Source organism: Lactuca sativa, chromosome 5 (assembly GCF_002870075.4).
Source record: "Lactuca sativa cultivar Salinas chromosome 5, Lsat_Salinas_v11, whole genome shotgun sequence".
Taxonomy (NCBI): Eukaryota; Viridiplantae; Streptophyta; class Magnoliopsida; order Asterales; family Asteraceae; genus Lactuca; species Lactuca sativa.
The window spans coordinates 263539438-263560895 of NC_056627.2; the positions used below are offsets into that span (position 1 = coordinate 263539438).

A 21458-nucleotide genomic window follows, 5' to 3' on the forward strand; every position below is an offset into this window, starting at 1 on the left:
ACACACTCGGCGAGTCCAAGGCAATCTCCTTACCACAAGAACAGACTCGACGAGTTGTTCATACAACTCGGCGAGTCATAGTCTGGACATGTTCATATGATGCAGGAGGACTCGACGAGTTGTTCATACAACTTGGCGAGTCAGATGAAGGTTGACTAGATATCATTATAGAAGAGGAACTCGTCGAGTCTTTGCAAAACTCGACAAGTAGAGTCAGATAGAAGGATAAAAGAAAGGACAAGGACTCGGCGAGTCAAGTCACCTGGAAGTTGACTTTGATCAGGGGTAAAATGGTCATTTTACCCTAAGATTAGTTATCAGTGTTTGATTAAGTGTCTTTATGGGAATTGTAGCCGGGGAGTTACTGGAGCAGTAGTCCGACAATTCCCGAGCAGTTTTTCAGTCGTCGGCCTTACGAGGTGAGTTTCCTTCCAGTAGGAACGGGTCTACGGCCACAATGTCGGCCCGTTTAGATGATAGTAGTTCCGGACTTCGGTCTGATGACGGGCGGGGCTCGATGCAGTAGTATGTATGCTTGATGTCTTCGTGATTCATGCATGTTGTGATATGTGTTATATGATCCGGAATTCGGTCCGAATTAGTATGTGATTATGCTATTTGTTCGTGTTATGTTATACTCAATTTATTCCGGACTTCGGTCTGATGTCGGGCGGGGCCCAAGTTATTTCGGACTCTGATCCGATGCTGGGCAGGGCCCGATGCAGTGGGCGGGGCCCAGATTATGCCGGACTTCGGTCCGGTGCCGGGCGAGGCCCGATGCAGTGGGCAAGGCCCAGTATGTGTTATTTGTGTTATTGTATGGTATGTGGTAGTTTGGGGGAGCTCACTAAGCTTTGTGCTTACAGTTTTCAGTTTTGGTTACAAGTACTTCTACTAGCAAAGGGAAGGGCTCGGATTGATCGCATGGCACACACCACAGTCACAGCCTGGGAGCTCACTCTGATGATTTGATACGAGATTTTGATTTGAGGCAGATACTATGATGTTTTATGATACATGATTATGATTTTACTTATGATTTTGGATGGTTGATGGTTTTATTAATGTTTAAAAACGAAATTTTTGGGTTGTATTTTTGGAATGTTTCATGTTTGGTTGGTGGCTGAGGCTTCACTACTTTGTGTGTAAGCCAACAAGCCGAGGCATTCCAACCTGATGGTTGAGGGCCTAGGGTATTCCATCCCGAGGATGATTAGATCCATAGTATGTTCGCATTCCAACCCGATGGTTGAGGGGCGTGTGGTATTCCAACTCGGTGGTTGATTGGACCCATAGTATGTTGGCATTCCAACCCGATGGTTGAGGGGTCTGGGGTATTCCAACTCGATGGTTGATTGGACCCATAGTATGTTGTTATTGTATATGTGTTATTTGTTGTGTTGATACTTTGAGCGAACTCATTAAGCTTTGGGCTTAGAGTTTTGGGTTATGTTTCAGGTACCTCAGATGATCGTGGAAAGGCAAAGGCTTGATCGTGCACCTTCTCATGTTATTTCTTGTGATTTTGGAAAAAACTCTGATCTTTAACATGTTTTGAAAACTATAATGTAAACAATGATGATTTTTGGTTGGTTTGAAAAAGTTAAAATTTTTATGAAATTTTATGGATGTTATAAGTTGGTATCAAAGTCTTGGTTTGAGTGAATTGGAGGAACACTCATGTGAATCCAGTCTCAAACTAAGGAAAAAGATTTTCAAAACAATTTTCAAAATAATCGAGGAGGAAGCAAGGTGTACAATCAGTAGGAGCCAACAAGTAGACCCCAAAATACCACATTGTTATTGATATTGTATTATGTTATAACAGCATGCTAGTGATAGGCTATGGATCTTCAGGAATTGCATGATAGAGTTGCCTGATTATATGATACTTGATAGCCTAGGACCTTTCTTTTATGGAATTGACATCATTATCGTAGTTGCTTAGTGCATGCAACATGGTTATACATAACTAAGATCTTATAGCTTGACAATGTTTGGTTTGGCCTTATTTCCTATTCTTGTTTGACGAAGGGCTTAGGGTAGGATCAGATATTCGAATGTTTATAGGGTAGCGTTAATTATGGCTAGCATACATGAGTGTTGTAGGGTTGGTGGAAGTTTCATGGGTGAGTTGTGTGGGTCAGTCGGCCAGTTTTGAGATCAATAGTCTTCCCTTAGCGTGTGAGGATTGAACCTATGAGTATGCTAGCATGTATTGTTAGGGTGTTGTGATGACCCTCTGAGACAACTACGGTATGTGTGAAAGGTAGTATGGGCCCGAACTACTGAAAGCACATGACCCGTACGCGTAACAAAGAAGTCATAACCCCTATGGATTTTTTGGGAGTTGGTTTCCCTTTTATGTTATGCATATTATCTGATATCTCCTTGGTGTATTTTCAGTATGGTGACTACGAGAAGAGTTGAGACCGAATCTGAATCGGGACCAGGAGCTATCAAGCAGATTGGATCAGATAAGTTGGATGCTAGGATTAAGGAGATTCTCCATGGGGAGGTTGTGGCCATCGTCCGGGATCAGGTACTGGAGTTGTTCGGGTCTATTAAACCGCGATGATGGAGTTCTTTTATGACAGATACGCAACCGTTGTTGAGACTGCTACTGTTGCAGCCGTGGCAGATGTAGGTGTTGGACCAGGTTAGGTTTTTCAGTATCGGAACTTTGACAATACGAAGCCCCCGACTTTCGATGGAGTGCAGGACCCAGTCATTTCCATGAGGTGGTAATTATACGTGGAGGGATTTTTTTTTTTTCACTTTTTTGTGCCCTGCTTACTAGAAGATCAGGTGCGCTCTAAACCTTCTGAGGACCGGAGCGAAGGATTGGTGGAGGCTCGCTACCAGTTCCTATTCTGCTGAGTAGAGAGATGTCGTGACTTAGGAGCAGTTCTCTAAGATGTCTCACTCCCATTATATTTCACTGGTGGAGTGAGAGAGGTTGGCCCAGGAGTACCTGGATTTGAGGTAGGGATCTGAGATAGTGATGGAGATCACCGAGATGTTCACGGATAGGGCTATGTTCTGTCATGAGTTTGTTGCATCCGAGCAGGCTCAGATGACCTGTTACTTGAGCATGCTCAATACGGAGATCAGGCAATTTGTTTCTACTCAGCATTATGGTACATTGTTATAGATGCATTAGGCCGCCACGCGGTGTGAGATTGAGATTGATTTGTAGACGAGGGAGTTGAGACCGACCCCGACATAATCGCAGCCTGCATCGAAGCACTTTAGGGCCGTTGATTCTAGGTCGAGGAGTTAGAAGGGCCTCACTTGTGGGAAGTGTGGCAAGGTGCAGGATGCAGCTTGTCGATCTTCTTCGGGTTTCCACAAATATGGAAAGCAGGGCCACATTGCGAGGGATTATCGGCAGGAGACTCCAGCTTCTGGCGTCATACTTTGTTACCATTGTGATCAGGTGGACCATATGAAGGCCTAATGTCATTTGGTTGCTACCAGGCCGGTGCAGCTTCCAGCACCGGCTAATTTGAGGATCACATATGCGAGTCAGAGCAGGGCGGAGCCCCCGAGGACTCGAGGTCGTGCTTTCCAGTTTACCGGCGAGAAGGCCAGAGCATCACCAGATGTTGCGATTAGTATGTTTATATCCCTTATCTTGTTGATTATGTTTTGTGTTATGCTTATGCTTGTACCTCTGTTAGGTATGTTCCTAGTGGAATCTTTTCCTGCTCTGGTATTGTTTGAATCGGGTGCGATTCGGCCTTTTGTATCTCGATCGTTCAATAGGGAGTTTGATATTCTCATTGGGGAGTTGGAGTGTCCGTTTCTAGTCTCTATTGCCAACGAACACGGGGTTTTGCGTTTTCAATATATCAGGGTTGTGTTCTAGAGATCTTCGGGGTGCCTTCTCCAATCGATTTGATCCCTATCCCCATGGGGGATGTCAGTGTGATTGTGGGCATGGATTGGATGAGCTGTTTCGGTGCTATGATCGATTATAAGGGTCGACACTTGGTAGTTCGAACCCCAAGTAGGGGAGAACTGGTTATCTATAGAGAGGGCACCAGGATGGGCTCAGGATTTTGTTCTGCAGCCAGGGCTCGATAGTATATTCAGCACAAAAGTGCAAGTTATTTGGCTTATGTGGTGGATATGCATATTGGGGATTGGGTTTCGGTTTCAGAGGTCTCGGTTGTCAGAGAGTTTACCAACTTATTTCAAGAGGAGTTACCCTGTGTGCCTCCTGAGAGGTGAGGCAGGTCGTGTTCAGGATTGACCTCGTGCCAGGTGTGGCCCTGATTGCCAAGGCATTGTACCGTTTGGCACCGCCTGAGATGCAGGATTTGTCATTTCAGTTGCAGGAGCTACTAGGCAAGCAGTTCATCAGACCGAGTAGTTCTCCGTATGGAGCACCAATTTTTTTCATCAAGGAGAATGATGGTTCTCACCAGATGTGTATTGATTATCGGGAGTTGAACAAGCTAACGGTGAAGAACTGTTATCCCCTTCCACGGATTGATGATCTATTTGTTTAGTTGCAGGGTGCATCCAGGTACCATTAGGTCAAGGTGGGAGAAGAGAACGTGTAGAATACCACATTCTGGACTCGTTATGGGCATCACGAGTTCGTAGTTATTCCATTTGGGGTCACCAAAGTGCCTACTGTATTTATGGATTCGATGAATCGAGTATGCAAGCCGATGCTCGATCGTTCAGTTATCGTATTTATTGATGATATCTTGGTATATTCCAAGACCAAATATCGGCATGAGGAGCATCTTCACGAGCTTCTATGGGTTTCGAGGCAAGAATGACTTTATGCTAATTTCTCGAAGTGTGAGTTTTGGTTGCAAGAGGTCCAGTTCCTTGGACACCTCGTTAACCAAGATGGGATATTGGTCAGTCCGACCAAGATTGAGGCTGTAATGCAGCGGGAGGTTCCGAAATCTCCCTAGGATATCAGGAGTTTCTTGGGTTTGGCGGGGTACTATCGGAGATTCATTTAGAATTTTTCCAAGATTACAGTACCCCTCACTCGTCTGACAAGGAAGGGGGTGGATTTCCGATAGGGCCCTGAGCAGCAGACATCATTTGAGACCCTTCGGCAGAGATTATATGAAGCCCCAGTTCTAACCCTACCAGAGGGAATTGAGGATTGTGTGTTTTTTTGTGATGCGTCCATCACTGGTTTGGGGGAGGTCCTCATACAGAGAGGACGAGTGATAGCTTATGCGTCACGGCAGCTCAAGCCGCATGGGACGGGATATCCCACGCATGATCTTAAGTTGCGGGCGGTGGTTTTTGCCCTCAATATTTGGAGGCATTATCTTTATGGGATCCGTTTTACTATATACACGGATCACAAGAGTTTGAGGCATATTATTGATCAACCGAACCTGAACATGAGGCAGCGCAGGTGGCTGGACATAGTCAAGGATTATGATTGCGAGATACTTTACCATTCGGGTAAAGTGAATGTGGTGGCGGATGCTTTGAGCCGCAAGTCGGCTGGTTCTTCCGATGGGGTATCATTCATGAGGATATCAGTAGATTCTCCGCTTGTGGGATTGGTTAGGGAGGCGCAGTTCGAGGATGATCGGGAAGAGAACTAGAAGATTGAGAGGATCAGGGGTGAGATCACCAGATTTTTTCGTGATAGCTTTGGTTGGTTGACTCGTTGTGGTCATGTATGGGTTCCTATGTCTGGTGGGGTTAGACAAATTGTGTTGGCGGAGGCTCATAAGTCTCGCTTTTCTATCCATATGGAGGCCACCAAGATGTATCGGGATCTGAGATTGAGCTATTGGTGGCCATGAATGAAGAGGGAGATCGCCTGGTACACTAAGAGGTGCTTGACCTGTTGGATGGTCAAGGCCAAGCACTAGAGGTTGCATGGCAAGCTGCAGTATCTTGAGGTTCCCATGTTGAAATAGGAGTAGATTTCGATGGACTTCATCACCAAGTCCCTAAAGACAGCAAAGGGTTTTGATGTTATTTGGGTCATCGTGGACCGATTGACCAAGAGTGCCCATTTCCTAGCAGTTCGGGAGAGTTCTTCGGCCGAGAAGTTGGCCGATGTGTATATTCGCTAGATCGTTGCTCTCCATGGAGTTTCGGTCTCCATTTTTTCAGACCGTGATGTTCAGTTCTACTACATACAACCTTTTCATAGTCTCTATTAGTATTTTTGTATTCAAGATTATATGGAATAATAACCGAGCTATATGACTTGTGTGGCGTTAAAAATGTCTTTTTGATGGAAGATTATTTATAATAAATAATATTAACCAAGTTATCGTATATGTCACAAGGGTCTCATACATATAAAGAACGCCGAAATCCGAGTTATAACGAAGAAGTTATGACATGACATGTCGAAGATTCGCGACAAAACCGACACGACACCGGGAATCATAAAAAGCGAGTTTATGATAAAGTACTTTTTAGGCCTAGTGATCTAAACAAAAGTTGTAGAGTACGTCTCCACCTACACGTGGATATAAAGAACATCAAAAACGGAGCTTGTATGCAAAAGTTATGAGCTTCCGAAGATGTAGCTGTATGAGGGCATGACACGTGGTAGAAACCCTAGCCGCCTTAAAACCACGACGTGAACATTAAGTCCACCACGTGAAATTAGTCAAGGACACTAATCGAGGCTAGAAAAACACTTGCTAAGTCTATGGGAGTGATGTGTTAATATTCCACATCGTGGAAATAAAGGCCACGACGTGGAAATGTCATTCGGACACCTTTCGAAGCTAGAACGCAGATGGCAAGCCTACGAACTGATTCAGCCATCCGCCACGAAGTGAACATATAAATCCATGACGTGGACATGTTTTGGGAATCCTATAAATAGCAAGTTCGACCCTTGCTCTCCTCAAACCAAATTCTTACCTCTCTCTCTCTCATTTGCTGAATGCATTCCACATCCCAAGCCCGACGATCACGAACTGCTGGCCGTATCTAGTTACATTCTATCAACTCACGCTACTAAAGTGAGTGCATAGTTACTTTCATCTTACTCATACATATGAAGTATTTAATATAAATTACGTGTTATGTGTGCATATTATTTGTGTTCCTGATATCTATGTTGGACGAATGATTTATACATGTTTTAAATTATTTATACTATATATGTATTTTACATCTACGAATATGTTGGGTAGAACATAGGTAGATAAATAATGAGGGATGAAATATGATATCAAGGTTATCAAAATGACGGGATCCTACGTAGGATAGTTTTGGGTTTGCAAGATCGAGATTGGGATCCTAAGATCCTACAAAATAAAATATAATTTTAATTTTTAATTTTTAATCATGAAAAATATTTCAAACATTCAATTTTTCGTTCAAAAGTTATAAAAACTTCAAAATATTAGTCATAAGTCACAATACAAAATGATAAGCGGTAAATTGGTAAATGGTAAAAAAACACATAAAGTGCTAAAAAATTCATTTGCAAAAAAAAAATCAAGGCAAGGTAAGTTCAGATCAGATCTTGATCCTATGATCCTACCTACGATCTTACGATCCTACCTGCGATCCTACCCCAAATATGATCCGTTTACGATCCGGATCGTTTTTCATACCTAGGATCATAGGATCGTGTTTTTGATAACCATGGATGATATAGATGAATATTGGCAGTTGCGTCATAACCCGTAGGTGCTTTTGATTTACTGGTTCACCATATGTACTCTAAATATACTGGTAGCTAAGCCTAATAGATAGTATAGAAAGTTGTGCCTAATAGATACAACATAATACTGGCAGCTACGCCTAAAGGATAATATTAACATTTATGCCTAATAGAGAGCGTCATAATCCTAGCAGATGCGCCTAAATGATAATATTGGCAGTTGTGCCTAATATATAACATTGGAAGCTGTTCCATAGGCAACGATGGACTTCGTGCCTATTCCTTAGGAGTGAAATAGTGAATGATAGATGATTCTTAGGGTAGATCCTTAAGAATAAAGAAGATAATGGGGATGGGTAATTGGGTTGATTGTTTGATTATTAAACATAATAATTATATTATTGTGGGTTGAAAACCCTATGTGTTCACCAGGTTTCTCAACCTGACTCACTCAGTTTATTTGTATCACAAGTGTCGATACGAAGCTACATTACACTGAGAGATTAAAGAAGAAGTATATCACTAGTGTAAATGAGTGTAGGTCTGTTTATGCTTATATTTCTGTATTGACGATGACATCCCAAAGTTTTAATATAAACAAAATACATTTCTTCGGAAATGCTTTCATAATATTTTTATCATGTTTTTCTGGGAACAAATTTCGCAACACTTTCTTTAAAAAAGTTACTCTGATTTTTATATAAAGCAGAAATAAAATCGGTCTTTTCTGGCCGTAAAATTGGGGATGTCGCAACTTGAGCTTGCCTCTGTGAAGCACAATGTAAAATAGGTTGGTGCTTGTTGTCCCAACGACGCTTCATCGATGTCATGATAAAAAGAGTAAGATAAAAACAAGAAGTTGTCGTCCGTTTTGTCTCGTCAAATAAAGGTTGTAGCTAGCATCCACAGACAGGGGTATCAGCTCGTATAGATCGATATACATATTCTTCACTCAAAATGATTAACAGTTATTATAGAGGACTTTACTAAGCTGGTGTTCTTAGTTTGATGAATGAAAATTTTCCACAACTATCCTAAGTTTTAGTTACAATTCCCAATTGTTTATGCTTGGAAACTTTTGGTTGTAAAGCTAAATGAACCGTTAGTATAAAGCTATAAAAGTTTTTCTATCCAAATCGGACAGCATAACGACTACGTTCTGACTAAAACTAGTTTTCAACCTAAGTGAAACCAACCAAAACTTTAACACTCTAAACTTGTCTGGCTATAATAGTAAAATGTGTGCTCAAAATAAAGCAATTTAAACATGTATATACACAAAGCAAACATTTTAACAAACACATATAACATTTCTTTTTACAATTTTGATATATATATATATATATATATATATATATATATATATATATATATATAAGTATATACATACATACATATACATATATATATATATATATATATATGTGTGTGTGTGTGTGTAACTTGATTAAACGTGATAACTATTAAGAATTAGCGTAAAATGTTTGTGAATATTAATGAATAATGTAAATGAACGTAACACAAACAGGAACGTAAATGAACATAATTTATAACGTAAACTGAAAGTTGAGTGTACTCTCCCCCGAAAGATTTAAAAAGATAAAAAAAAAAAAAAAGACCATAAAGCTTACCCTAGTCATGTGAATTTCGTTTGAATCGGTTTTCAGGATTTAACTTGGTTTCTTTTCGTTTTTCGATCGGTGGACTTTTTGAATGAAATAACTCCCGAGACTTGATCAATAATATACGAGGAACCTAAAAAATAGTTTCCTAGACTTAAAGAAAGCTAGAGGTGTTCGTCGGAGGGTACACATAAGAGTAATTGATAGTTTCATTTTATTTACTTTTTTTTTTCTAGTTTATTTTAGCACAAATCATCTCATTTTAGTTAGTCTTTATGCATCTTTTCTTTTTGCTTTTTTATCTTTAATCAGTTTCTTATTAGTCTTTGAGTGTGATCGGAGATTTTTAGAAGATTAATATGGAGCGGAGATGTTCGGGATTGCAGGATTCAATAGGATTCCAGTATCGAGGAATTATGGGCTTGATGACTTTTATGGAGATGATGCTAAAGTGGGCTTGAGCTTAAAAGAAAATGGAAGAAATATTTGATTTTGCAGGATTGATTAATTGATCGAGTATAAAGCTTTGGAGGATTTGGAGACGACAAATTAAACTAAAATTGAAGAATAATGAAGAATCATTGGGTACAATCTAAGGGAGAAGAAGTGGATCAGTGGGCTAAGGAAGTGTAGCCCAATAAATGAAAATGGCACATTCTCAACCTGGCCAACACATGAATCAAGCCAAAAGTCACGCGGTCCACGTGACTTCTTGTAGGGGCAATTTCGGGATTTTATCTTTAGTGCTATTTGAGGAAGGTTGGTGTGCATCTTTTGCACACTTCTTGACATCCGAAAATTGGTCATTTATCTAGAGTTTTGGGAGCTTTTAGAGTACTTGAAGAACATCAAAAACATCATCTTTTGATCTTGATTCTTACTACATGTTGGTTACTTTTAACTTTTCTTTTGTTATCATGAGTTTAGCCAGGCTAGGCTAAACTAATATTGTTTGATTTTTGTAAAATCAGGGATATTTCGTTGTATGAAGAACATTATGAACTTGTGATGATTTTTATGAAAGTGTTTTGCATTTGAACATCTTACCATCTATATGTCTTTATTCATGAATTTATATGTATGTTTGGTAATTAGTTGGCTAATTTCTTGATTAAGTAATAGATCCTCAAATTAGCAAGCAACAAATGATTCTTGTGTTCATTTTCACTTCATACAATTACAAAAACACTTTCTCCAATATGGTAGTGAAAGCATTTGAATCCTCTTGGATTTGGTGACTTTTTAGTCCTTAATGATAGTTAATTTTCGCTAATTAAATGTTTAATGGAAAATGTGACTTTAACTAAGTAAATATGTTATGAGATTTTCTAGCTATTTTACTAATTAAGAAAAGTCTAGGCGACCTCAAACTTCTGGGGTTGCTATAGCCAAGTTAAATTGAAATCACAAGTCGTGCATCATAATGTCTAATGATAATCAACTAATTGTCCATGTGATGAAATCTAAAGTCAACCATATATATGTCATTGATTTTACATCCAACTGTTACTTTTATTGAATTGTTTGCTTAAATCTTAGTTTAACTCCAATTTTCTTTCAAGTATTTTAAAAGAAAAAAAATCCATTTTTATTTTTATCATAGTTTCACACGTATTTATATAACAATATTTTTATAGAAGTAACAAATTAAACCAATCTCCATGGATACGATCCCTTTACCAATATACACTATTTCAGTATACAAGTATTATTATTTATTTTGTTGGCTTCGACAACCACTAGTACCTTACGTATGACTTTTTGCTGGATTAATGTCTAAGTCCATAACTATTTTGGTATGTACTTGACCGGATTATGAGCAAGGTCCTTTTAGGTTGCCTTCACCATAGTAATATGTAGGATGAATTAAGGAGAGAAAGGTTTAATTATGATTTATTAATATATTATGAGAATAATATATTAAAGGAGAAATCATATTGTTTAATTAATATTAGTCAAGAATTAATTGATAATTAATTTTGTGGCTAAAAGAGATTAATTAAACTTAGGGAACTGATATTGTAATTATAAGATAGTTACAAAGTTGGGCTTAGGATTCATTAGATGGCAATGGACGAATTCTATATGGAGATCCATAAAGAAATCGTCCAAGGGCCTTCTGGAATGATCTATTGGACTGCTTAAGGCCTAAGTAGTCAGATTAGAGTTTCCTAGTTGAAAACCCTAATATCCTACATATATAAAGGACCCTTATGGCCTCAAAAACGTGGTGAACTGAATCCTTAGGGTTTCTAGACATTTTTGGGTGCCTCCTCTCTTCTCTTCTTCATCTAGTTGCTTAGTGGTGTTTGTGACTCCATTAGAGGTGCAACACTTGAGGCACTAAGCTTTTGAATCCAATCAAAGCAAGGAATTGATTGTTATTGCAATATAACAATCAAAGGTAATTACTAAACCCTTATTTCAGTTCTTATTTGATAGATCTAGGGTTTATAGCTTTGGATATTCAATTGCATGTTCATTAGACAAACTAGATCCAAAAGCTATTAGGGTTTGCATGTACACCATAGGAATGATGTTTTGCTCAAAACCCATCACTTTTGTGACAAGTTAGAAGATCAAAAGAGGGTTGAACACAAGTAGTTTTGAAGAGCAAAAGATGGAAACCTCTTGATCCTTTTTCCCCTTGAAAACAACCTCTTTCCTCTTTATCCTTTTTCCTCTCGAAAACAACCTCTTTTGGGTAGTTTTGTATCCATAAAGATAGCAACAAAACAAGAGTTTTTAGGTGAAAATATGGCAGTTTTTGAGGTTTATGTCACTCAAAAATAGCTCTTATGGGGATATTTTGGTCTTGAAAAATGGCAGAAAAAAATGAACTTTTTGTGGGTTGTATGTCACTTGAAAAACAACTCTATATAGGGTTGTTTGGATCTCGATTTTTCAGCAAGAAAGCAAGGAAAATGTTAGCTTTTTGAGTTGGTTTATGTTCTTAATTGTTGCAACAACTAAAAACATGTTTTAGGAGGTATTCTAGGCATTCAAAGATTGCCAAAAAGATTGAAAAGGTGTTGAAATGGATGGCTAAAACTGAATGGGAAGCGGCTTCATCCTGCCCTCAATTTTGATGGTCTTCAAAGGGAAGAGGGGCTGAAGTGAGGGCTGATTTTGAGTGAACTCTAGAGAGCAAATTGGGGAGTGTTGGGAGAAAATAGTAGTGAGGTAATAGATAGATGGGGAGATCGAGATATAGGAATGAGGGAGGAAGAAGATTACTTGATATCTTACAAGAAATGAAGAGATCTTTGGGATATGAAGAAAGATCTCTTGCAATTTTGAAAGATAAGATAAAATCCAAGAGATTTGATTAGATTTACCCACTTGCCTCTTGATGATCTAGTTGGTTAAAGATAGCTTAGTAGCTAACTACTTAGTAAAAGATCTTGTATGCTCAAGAGTCATATTAAAGTGATATTGCTAAATAACATATGATACTAATAGGTCACACTAACAACAACTTGATACAATTGATTATTTATTAGAAATTGATTTTAATAAATATTCAACAAAACTCTGATAATTAAATTGAAAATTATTTATTTCATGGAAATAATAAATTCCATTAGCAAGTAACTTAATATACATCATATGGTATGATTTATAAATCATGTACAAACTTTTAGACTGGTTGAATCTTTTTGTCTTTTTCCTAAAAATCAATGTTTATATTTTATAAAAGATTTTATGAAAGTTTGACTTTCTTTCTTCTTCTTTATGTAATTTTCAAGATATGTATAAAAATAAGAAGTGTATGACTTGTCTAATCAGGCTTTAAAGGCATGGGAGACATGCTTATGACAATGGGAACAAGTTTGCTTAAAGTGCTAAGGACTAAAGGTTAATAACTTCACTTTATGCATATAAATAAGAGAGCTTGCACTTGGATTATTTGCTCATTTTAATTCCTTGATGTAAAATTTGAATCCTCTTTTCTCTCTCCCTTTCTCTCTAGTCTTGGTTAGAAAACTTGAAGAACACTTGCATCTTCAATCCCTCTTTAAATTCATATTGGTTACGAACTGAAAGCTTAAGGGTTTAAGAGTTTTGGACTAGCATCTACATCAAGTTGAGACATTGTTGGTGTCTCAAAGGTTCCACATTCTTCATCAACTTCCAAGCCTCTCGAAAGGACCCAAATAACTACAAAGGTTGTTATTTCTTCACCTCTTCTTTGGTTGGTGTTTTAATCTTTCTAAAACTTGCAACAAGATCCTTGGTGGGTATAAAAAATTTATGTTATTTCAAATTTTAAAGTCTTCCGTTGCCATATTTTTCAAGTTTATGAAACTATTTTTAAACTAAAACCCAACAGTTAGAAGTTAGTTTTTAGTTTAATCTAGTTATTTAGGAGAGAGAGAGAGAGAGAGAGAGAGAATGTCATGAAAATGAGGGGAAATGGAATAGGGTTGCAAGTGTCTTACTAGATTAAGTGTTTAACTAGTTGTCTCGGCACTTACCTCAAGTATTTCAACCTTTTTACCTTATCTCATGGTGAGTTAGACATATTATTCCTTAGAGGCATCACTTTAAGTCTTATACGGGCGTTACAAATACATAGTATGTCAGTGTCGAAAATGACTTTTTGGAAAAAGATTATTTATAATAAATAGTCTTAACCAAGTTGTAGTATATGTTACAAGATTTCCGTATAGATAAAGAACGCCGAAATCCGAGTTATAACGAAGAAGTTATGACCCGTCGAAGTTTCGCGACGGAACCAGCACAGCACCGGGAAGTGTAAATAGTAAATTTACGATAGAGCGACTTTTAACCTTAATGATCTAAACAAAAGTCATAAAAAATGTTAAACTAAGAGTGTCCATAAAAAGAACACCCAAATTTGACTTCGTATGTGGAAGTTATGATTTTTCTAAGATTTAGCATAGCGGTGCACATCCCGAAAATTTGAATTTTAGATCGGTCGATTTTCAGCCAAAATAATCTAAACGAGAAATGAATATATCGTTAATAGGAGTTAAACGATAAAAAGACAGTAAAAAACGGAGCTCGTATGCGAAAGTTTATGCACGAAGCTTAGTCGCTACTCTTCGAGCGCGATAAATTCGATACAGTTTTGTAAATCCGAGATAGATTGAGAATTAGCCAACGAGGTCTAAATGAAAGTTGTAGTACTCGTAAATACCAACGTATGGATATAAATAACGTCGGAAAAGGAGCTCGTATGCGAAAGATATGGATGAAGCTTAGTCGCTACTCTTCGAGCGCGATAAATACGATACAGTTTTTGTAAATCTGAGATAGAAGGAGAATTAGCCGACGAGGTCTAAATGAAAGTTGTAGTCCTCGTAAATACCAACGCGTGGATATAAAGAACGTAGAAAACGGAGCTCGTACGCGGAAGATACGGACGAAACTTAGCGGCTACTTTACTATAAAATCCCTATAAATAAAGGGTGAACCCTTCATTATTTCTTCACACCATAAGCATTTCTTTCTCTCTCTAGCCTCCTTAAACCCCTCCCAAGTCTAGGGAACCTCCCTAGCACGAGAAGAAAGCCCTGGAGCGCCCGACGGCTCCGAGAAGAAAAGCTTTCGGCTCGGAAACGCTGCTCCAACGAAGCCCAATTTTTAATAACAACCCGCTGTAAGTGAGCTACGCCTATACTATATTTAATATAGCTTTTATTTAATTATAGTAACATTATTAGGACCTTAAAATAATTATTTGGGCTATTATTATGAGTTATATTGAGTGTTATTTAACGTTTATATAATAATAATAATGGCTATACTATTAATTAGTCTCGGCGAATAATAGACTAAACTCGACTTGTAATAATACCAGGTTTCGTCGAAGAAAATTATTTTTTTAAGAAGCGAAGCGCTGTCTGAGTTCGGAATCACCACCTTTTCAAGTGAGTGCATGGTCCCTTTTATCTTACACATAGATATGGAGTATTATATATAAATTATGTGTTATGTGTGCGTATTATCTGAGTACTTGTTGTCTATGCTAGTTGAACGATTATATACACGTTTTAAAGGATTTAAACTGTATATGTATTTTATATCTACAAAAATGTTGGGGTAAAACATGGGTAGATGTAATAGATGAAATATAATTTGGATGATAAGTTGAGAGATGTTATAGACCACGAGGTGAGGGTGAGAGGTGAACGATGTGAGAAGCCTTTTCCCGAAACGATGGCCCCGTCATTCAGCAGAGTATGGATGACAATCACGGACTATTCTAGACAGTCCTGTGGAACACTAGCAGGCTCGCAACCTGTAAGTGTTGTGAACGATGTGCTCACTCGGTGTACTCTAAACCCTGGCGATCATGCAGACTTGATGCCTAAACCCTGGTGATCATGCAGACTTGGTGCCAAAACCCTGGCGACTATGCAGACTTAGTGCCTGTTGTATAAATTCTGGCGACTATGCAGACTTAGTGCCTAAACCCCGGCGACGATGGATTTCGTGCCGATTCCTTAGGATGATCCTTAGGAATGTATGAACGATGAATGGTTGATTCTTAGGGTAAATCCTTAAGAGTAAAGATGATAATGGGGATAGGTAATTGGGTTGATTGTTTGATTGTTTGAACATAATAAATACATTATTGTGGGTTGAAAACCCTATGTACTCACCAGGTTTCCCAACCTGACCCACTCAATTTATTTATGTCACAGGTGTTGTCACGAAGTCACATTACACTAAGAGATTAAAGAGATGTAGATCACTAGTAAGTTCTGTTTATGCTTATGTATCTGTATTGACGATGACACCCCAAATGTTTTAAAATAAATAAAATATGTTTCTTCAAAAATGTTTTGATAACGTATTTATCATGCTTTTCTGGGAACAAATTCCGCAACATTTTTATGAAAAGAAGTACTCTGATTTTTATAACGCATAAACAAAATCGTTCTTTTCTAGCCGTAAAAACGGGGATGTCACAGTATTGAAGACGAGCAATGTAACATCCCGTAATTTTCTTCTTGTAAAGTCAAACATAGTCAACCAAAGTCAAACTTGGGTCGACTAAAGTCCTCTTTATTGTTTGGATTTTTATTAAGGTTAGAATAATAACTTTTGCATGTTAAAACCCTTAGAATATTTGTGGTAGAAATTAGAAGGAAAATACTTGAAAACCGAGAAACTTCACATCCCTTCTTCTTTCTTTTTCTTCGGAACGCAAACAAGGCTCGCATGAACGCAAACCTCGCATGGCCGTGAACAGTGAACCGCCTTTCGGACCGTGAACCGAGGCCATGTTCAGGCTTCGGGCCGCATACGAGGTTCACGGCCGTGAACCCCTTCCATGTATATATATATATATATATATATATATATATATATATATATATATATATATATATATATATATATATATATATGTGTGTGTGTGTGTGTGTGTGTGTATGTGTGTGTGCGTGTGTGTGTGTGTTTTGGCTGATTTTTAATTCATTTCTACGCTTTCAAACGAAAATACAATCTTTTTCTCTTAAGTATCATCAGCCAAGAACATTTTCTCTCCTCAAGAACATGCTAAACTCATCGTTTCTCATCATATATATTCACTTGATAATCACTAGTTCTTCATAGGATCTAACAGGGTTCATTTCTTGATCTTGTTATCATTTCAAAAACACCCTTCAATCTTCTTATACTAGGTTGAAACGCGTTAATTTCACTAGTTTCCGGGAAGAACACGAAGAACACCCGACCGAAAACCTTTGAATCTTCTTACAAACTTGCTTAGGATCTTCAGGTGTTCTTCATTCATCAAGAACATTAGGCCGTGAACACCCATCTGGGCCGTGAACCCTTCTTGAACCGTGAACCCTCCTTGGGCCATGAACACATATCAGCTTTCCATTTTCGATTCTAACACATCTTTGGTAAGTGTTTCTTACACCATAGGCTGTTTCCTATACACCTTTATGATTATGAACACTAAATGTATACATATTTATATCATAATATGGTAAATAGGACTCGTTTGTGCTACGGGATTTCACTTGTGGAAATAAACGTCCTATATCAAATCATCAATCGTACCACTCACAAAATGTGAGTTCATACCCCCGTATTTTTATAGTTTTTACAGTTTTAAGGGGGGGGGGGGGAGGGGGGGAGGGGGGGAATACAAGTCTAACACAAGGATTTTGTGTTACCAACAAATGGTTTCAAAATATCTCACAAAATGGATTTCAATTATCTTCAAATCAAATGGTTTCTCTTTTCAAATTACTTTTATTCTTAGGGAATCGGTAGATAGGTACTCCCCGAGCTTTTGAGAAGACGGAGTCGTTTTGAGTCATGTCTTTTGTCTTTTGCTATAACTATTTTGGTGTTAATATACAGTGATTGAACACATGTAAAAACTTATACTTATTAATGCAATGGTTGTTCGTACTTTGATTAGTATAATGCATGTGTTGTGATACTACAAATAAAGTCATCCACCTCAGGACGTTTCCGCCGTCTGGTGGTTTAGGGGTGTGACATGCGACGACGTCTTGGTGATACGATTGCATTAGAAATGATTTGTGATTGTCAACATGCGAAACAACGAATGGTAATACTGGAAATCCCATTACTGCCTTCTACGGTCGAGGATCGGAGAAAATAGCATTGTGTAATATGAAAATGCTCCTCATTACAATGTTTGAAGATATACGACGGTTTGTGAGCACTATGGACATCATCGAAAAAGCACGTAAGAAAACTTCAATAATAGAAGATCGAGTCCAAACGACTGATAATGGGTTCAGCCTAATTCTGACATATATGGAATTGTTTGAAAATATGTAGACACGGGTAGTTTGCACCAAATGCAATTTCTCGGTTATTCTGGAAATTTACTCAAACTTTAAATATTGTAATGTTTTTTGAAACTTTAATATGTAAAAGGAACGGTAGGGTTATCTAAAATGACAATGTTTTTCATTAACATTATTACAAAGATCATTACGAATCCTAATACATACTTATATTGGTTTCCACAAATTAGGAAATTGTAAGTGAGTCACGGAAATACGTGTCCAAAACTACCTATGAAGATGACAGGCAACAAGCAACCTATGAATGCATGACACTATCTTTTTTGGGAACACAAAACAATTAGTTTAATTGTAGAAATGTTATCAATTTTAAAGAAAAAATTCGGAAAAAAAATATATCATACATCCAATAGCTATAAAAACAGACTTGGAAACAATTCATCACATCAATTTTGATGTTCTGTGTAAGTATGCATGTTGGTTCTCCTAAAGTGTAGATAAACAGACACGTTGATAAAGTTTTCTTCGTGTTCACTCTCTGAGAAACTCATTTTGAAGCAATTGTAAGAGATAATTGTGGATGAACCGAAGTAAGCGTCTAACTACATGCGGTAACATTTTTATATAGGGGACGAAAATTGATGTTTTTTAATCTGAAATAACTGTCTGAAACGTATGTTTGGACTGAGTGTTCGTGATTCGTATTGTCACTTCAAAGTAGGAGCCTGACAATCGTACATAGATTCTTGTTTTGGAATTCGGACAATGATACTTCAGAATGTACAGAGATTTTTGTTACGGACCAAAACTCGAGAATAAATACCATGACTCTGGAATGCTCTATTCCAAAGAAAGTCTTTTACTTTAAAAAAGAAAAAATTTAAGTCAGTTATTATTATTAAAATATCCATTTACATAGGTTAGAATTTTAGATTAATTTCTCTAAAACAAAATGAAGAGAATCAACTTATGAAATATCGAAAAAAAAAATAATAAATAAATAAATAAAAGGGTACCAATAAACCATATAAAACGTTCGTATAGTTTTATTCAAAAAAATAACAAAACATAAGTAAATATGACATTGATTATCCTAAGAAATCTTTGTAATCAAGATTCGTATAATTTTTTTTGGGTTAAATCATAATTAAATTAGAGAAATCAGATATTTCAATTTCATTACTATATTTTATTTATCTATAGAAGGAAGCGTGCGGGTGGTTTGACTTGCCAAACTACAGCTAATGGTCAATGTTTTAAATTGTTAAATTAGTGTATAACTTCTGGAAACAAACCTTCCCAAAGAAGAAGCTCACTGACGTGGCACCTCAGAGAAGCAACACATCTACTCCTAAACTGCCACTGTGACATGACGTCAGTGTATCAGTCCAAAATACCAGCCCACCATATCTAAAATGCCATGTGTGCACCTAGCAAACATATCTTTTTCTCCAAAAACGTAAAATGAAAATTCAAATCCGTGTGTGAACGCGTCCTAGCTGGCAGCCACGTTGACATACGATTAGTATAAATAGTTTGACCTTACTCACTTTCTTCAAATAATCACAAGCAGAAAAGCAGCGGTTGATGGAGAGATTGACAAATAAACTTAACCACCAAGCAACCACCAGTGTTCAACAGCAACTGTCAATGATGCAGCCGCCGTCGCTGCAGCCATGGAGGCGGCTCACCGAAGATGAAGAAACTTCAATCATGGTCGCTGCACTCAAGAATGTTATAACTGGAGATACTGCGACTGTTTATAACCAACAGCAGGACTACGATCACCGGCAGTTCTCTCCGTTCAGCTATGCTCCGGCGACACCTGTCACCGTTAGTGAGCCAGTGGATCCTGTTCCTCAAACGTGTCCGGTTTGTGGGATTAGCGGATGCCTGGGATGTAATTTATTTACAGCTGATATGAAACAGAACGACGGAGGTAGTGGTGGTGCTGGTGGTCCGATTAAGAAGATGAAGAAGAATTACAGAGGAGTGAGACAGAGGCCGTGGGGAAAATGGGCATCGGAGATTCGGGACCCGCGTAAAGCAGCTCGGGTATGGTTAGGTACTTTTGAGACTGCTGAAGCAGCTGCTCGGGCTTACGACAGAGCAGCGATAGAATTCAGGGGAGCCAGAGCGAAGCTCAATTTTCCGGTGACTGATTACACGACAAAACCGTTGTCGCAACTGGAAAACCAGCAGACAGCTGCATCGTCATCAAGAAGAAAACAAGAAACCGAGAAGAAACACGTCGTAGAAAAGAAAACAAATGTTTTGGAGAAAGAGAGTGAAGATTGGATGATGACGATGATGATACAAGACGTCGATGTCGATGGCGGTTTCCCCGACTTAACCAATCTTGAATCAATCTAATCACGCGGTGATAATATTGCCACGTTCTCAAAAAATAATGATCTGATATAACGATGTTGTATAAACTATAACTATAATATAAACATTCTTTTCACAATAGTATAGTGTAAAGTGTAAACATTACAATTTATTTATTAATATTTTATATTTAAATGGATGAGACTGACCAAATTATGTTAATTAAATGGCAACAACTATTATTGTTTATTATGTCAAAATCACCAATATATGTATAATAATAATTATTTATTGGGTTGTATTTTTTTACTTGTTTCGCTATATAAGTTGGAAAAATATCAGCTATAAATATTTTTTAAGGTTGAATTCTAAAAAATAGACATAAAAAATTGGATTTTTGGGTATAGACATGGATTCCGTAGAGGTGAGCTCGGAGGGCTCCACGAAATCCACTGTAGCTCTACAGAATGACAAAATCGTAATTAAATCAATAGTATTAATGAGAAAAACACGATGAATAGTTCCGCGGAGGTGCCTCTGCGGACCTCGTTAGCAGCTTTGCGAAACTATTCATAGATTTTTTTTTTGCGTTAATACTCCTGATTAATTGTATAGGTTATAATTATTACAATCCTCCTCATTATACCAAAAAGAGGGAATAATCTTATGATAATCATCTGATATCAATAAGCGATAAATATCCTCATTATATTAATTAGTTTTATAATTATTACAAAGAAAAAAAATAATAATAAGACATGTGGATTTAGTGGGACCAAAAGAGGAATAATCCTCCGATCTTAAAAATATATCTCATTATAATCCTCCGATTTTAATCTGGGTATTTATGAAAAAAATAAAATAAAAAAAAAAAAACACTCAGGTTAAAAAAAACTCGATGAGCAGTTCCGCAGAGCTACTAACGAGGACCACGGAGGCACCTTAGCAGAACTGTTCGTCGAGATTTTTTTTTGTGCGTTAATAGCCCTGATTTAATTACGATTTTGTCATTAGATCTGTGGCAGAGCTCAACTCCACATAATCCATGTCTATATTCGGCAATCTGATTTTTTTTGTCTATTTTCTGAAATTCAACCCCAA

General features: G+C 37.7%; 1 protein-coding gene across 1 annotated transcript; it reads left to right on the plus strand.

Moving 5' to 3' along the window:
- The first annotated feature begins 19570 nt into the window (after positions 1 to 19570).
- On the plus strand, positions 19571 to 20556 carry LOC111877684 (ethylene-responsive transcription factor ERF109). Its single transcript, XM_023874202.3, has one exon. The coding sequence runs from the start codon at positions 19614 to 19616 to the stop codon at positions 20397 to 20399; it is 786 nt and encodes a 261-aa protein (XP_023729970.1). The 5' UTR covers positions 19571 to 19613; the 3' UTR covers positions 20400 to 20556.
- Positions 20557 to 21458: the final 902 nt, after the last annotated feature.

Bases quoted from the DNA above. Each gene is read 5' to 3' on its own strand.
- LOC111877684 (XM_023874202.3), top strand. From the start codon at position 19,614: ATGGAGAGATTGACAAATAAACTTAACCACCAAGCAACCACCAGTGTT.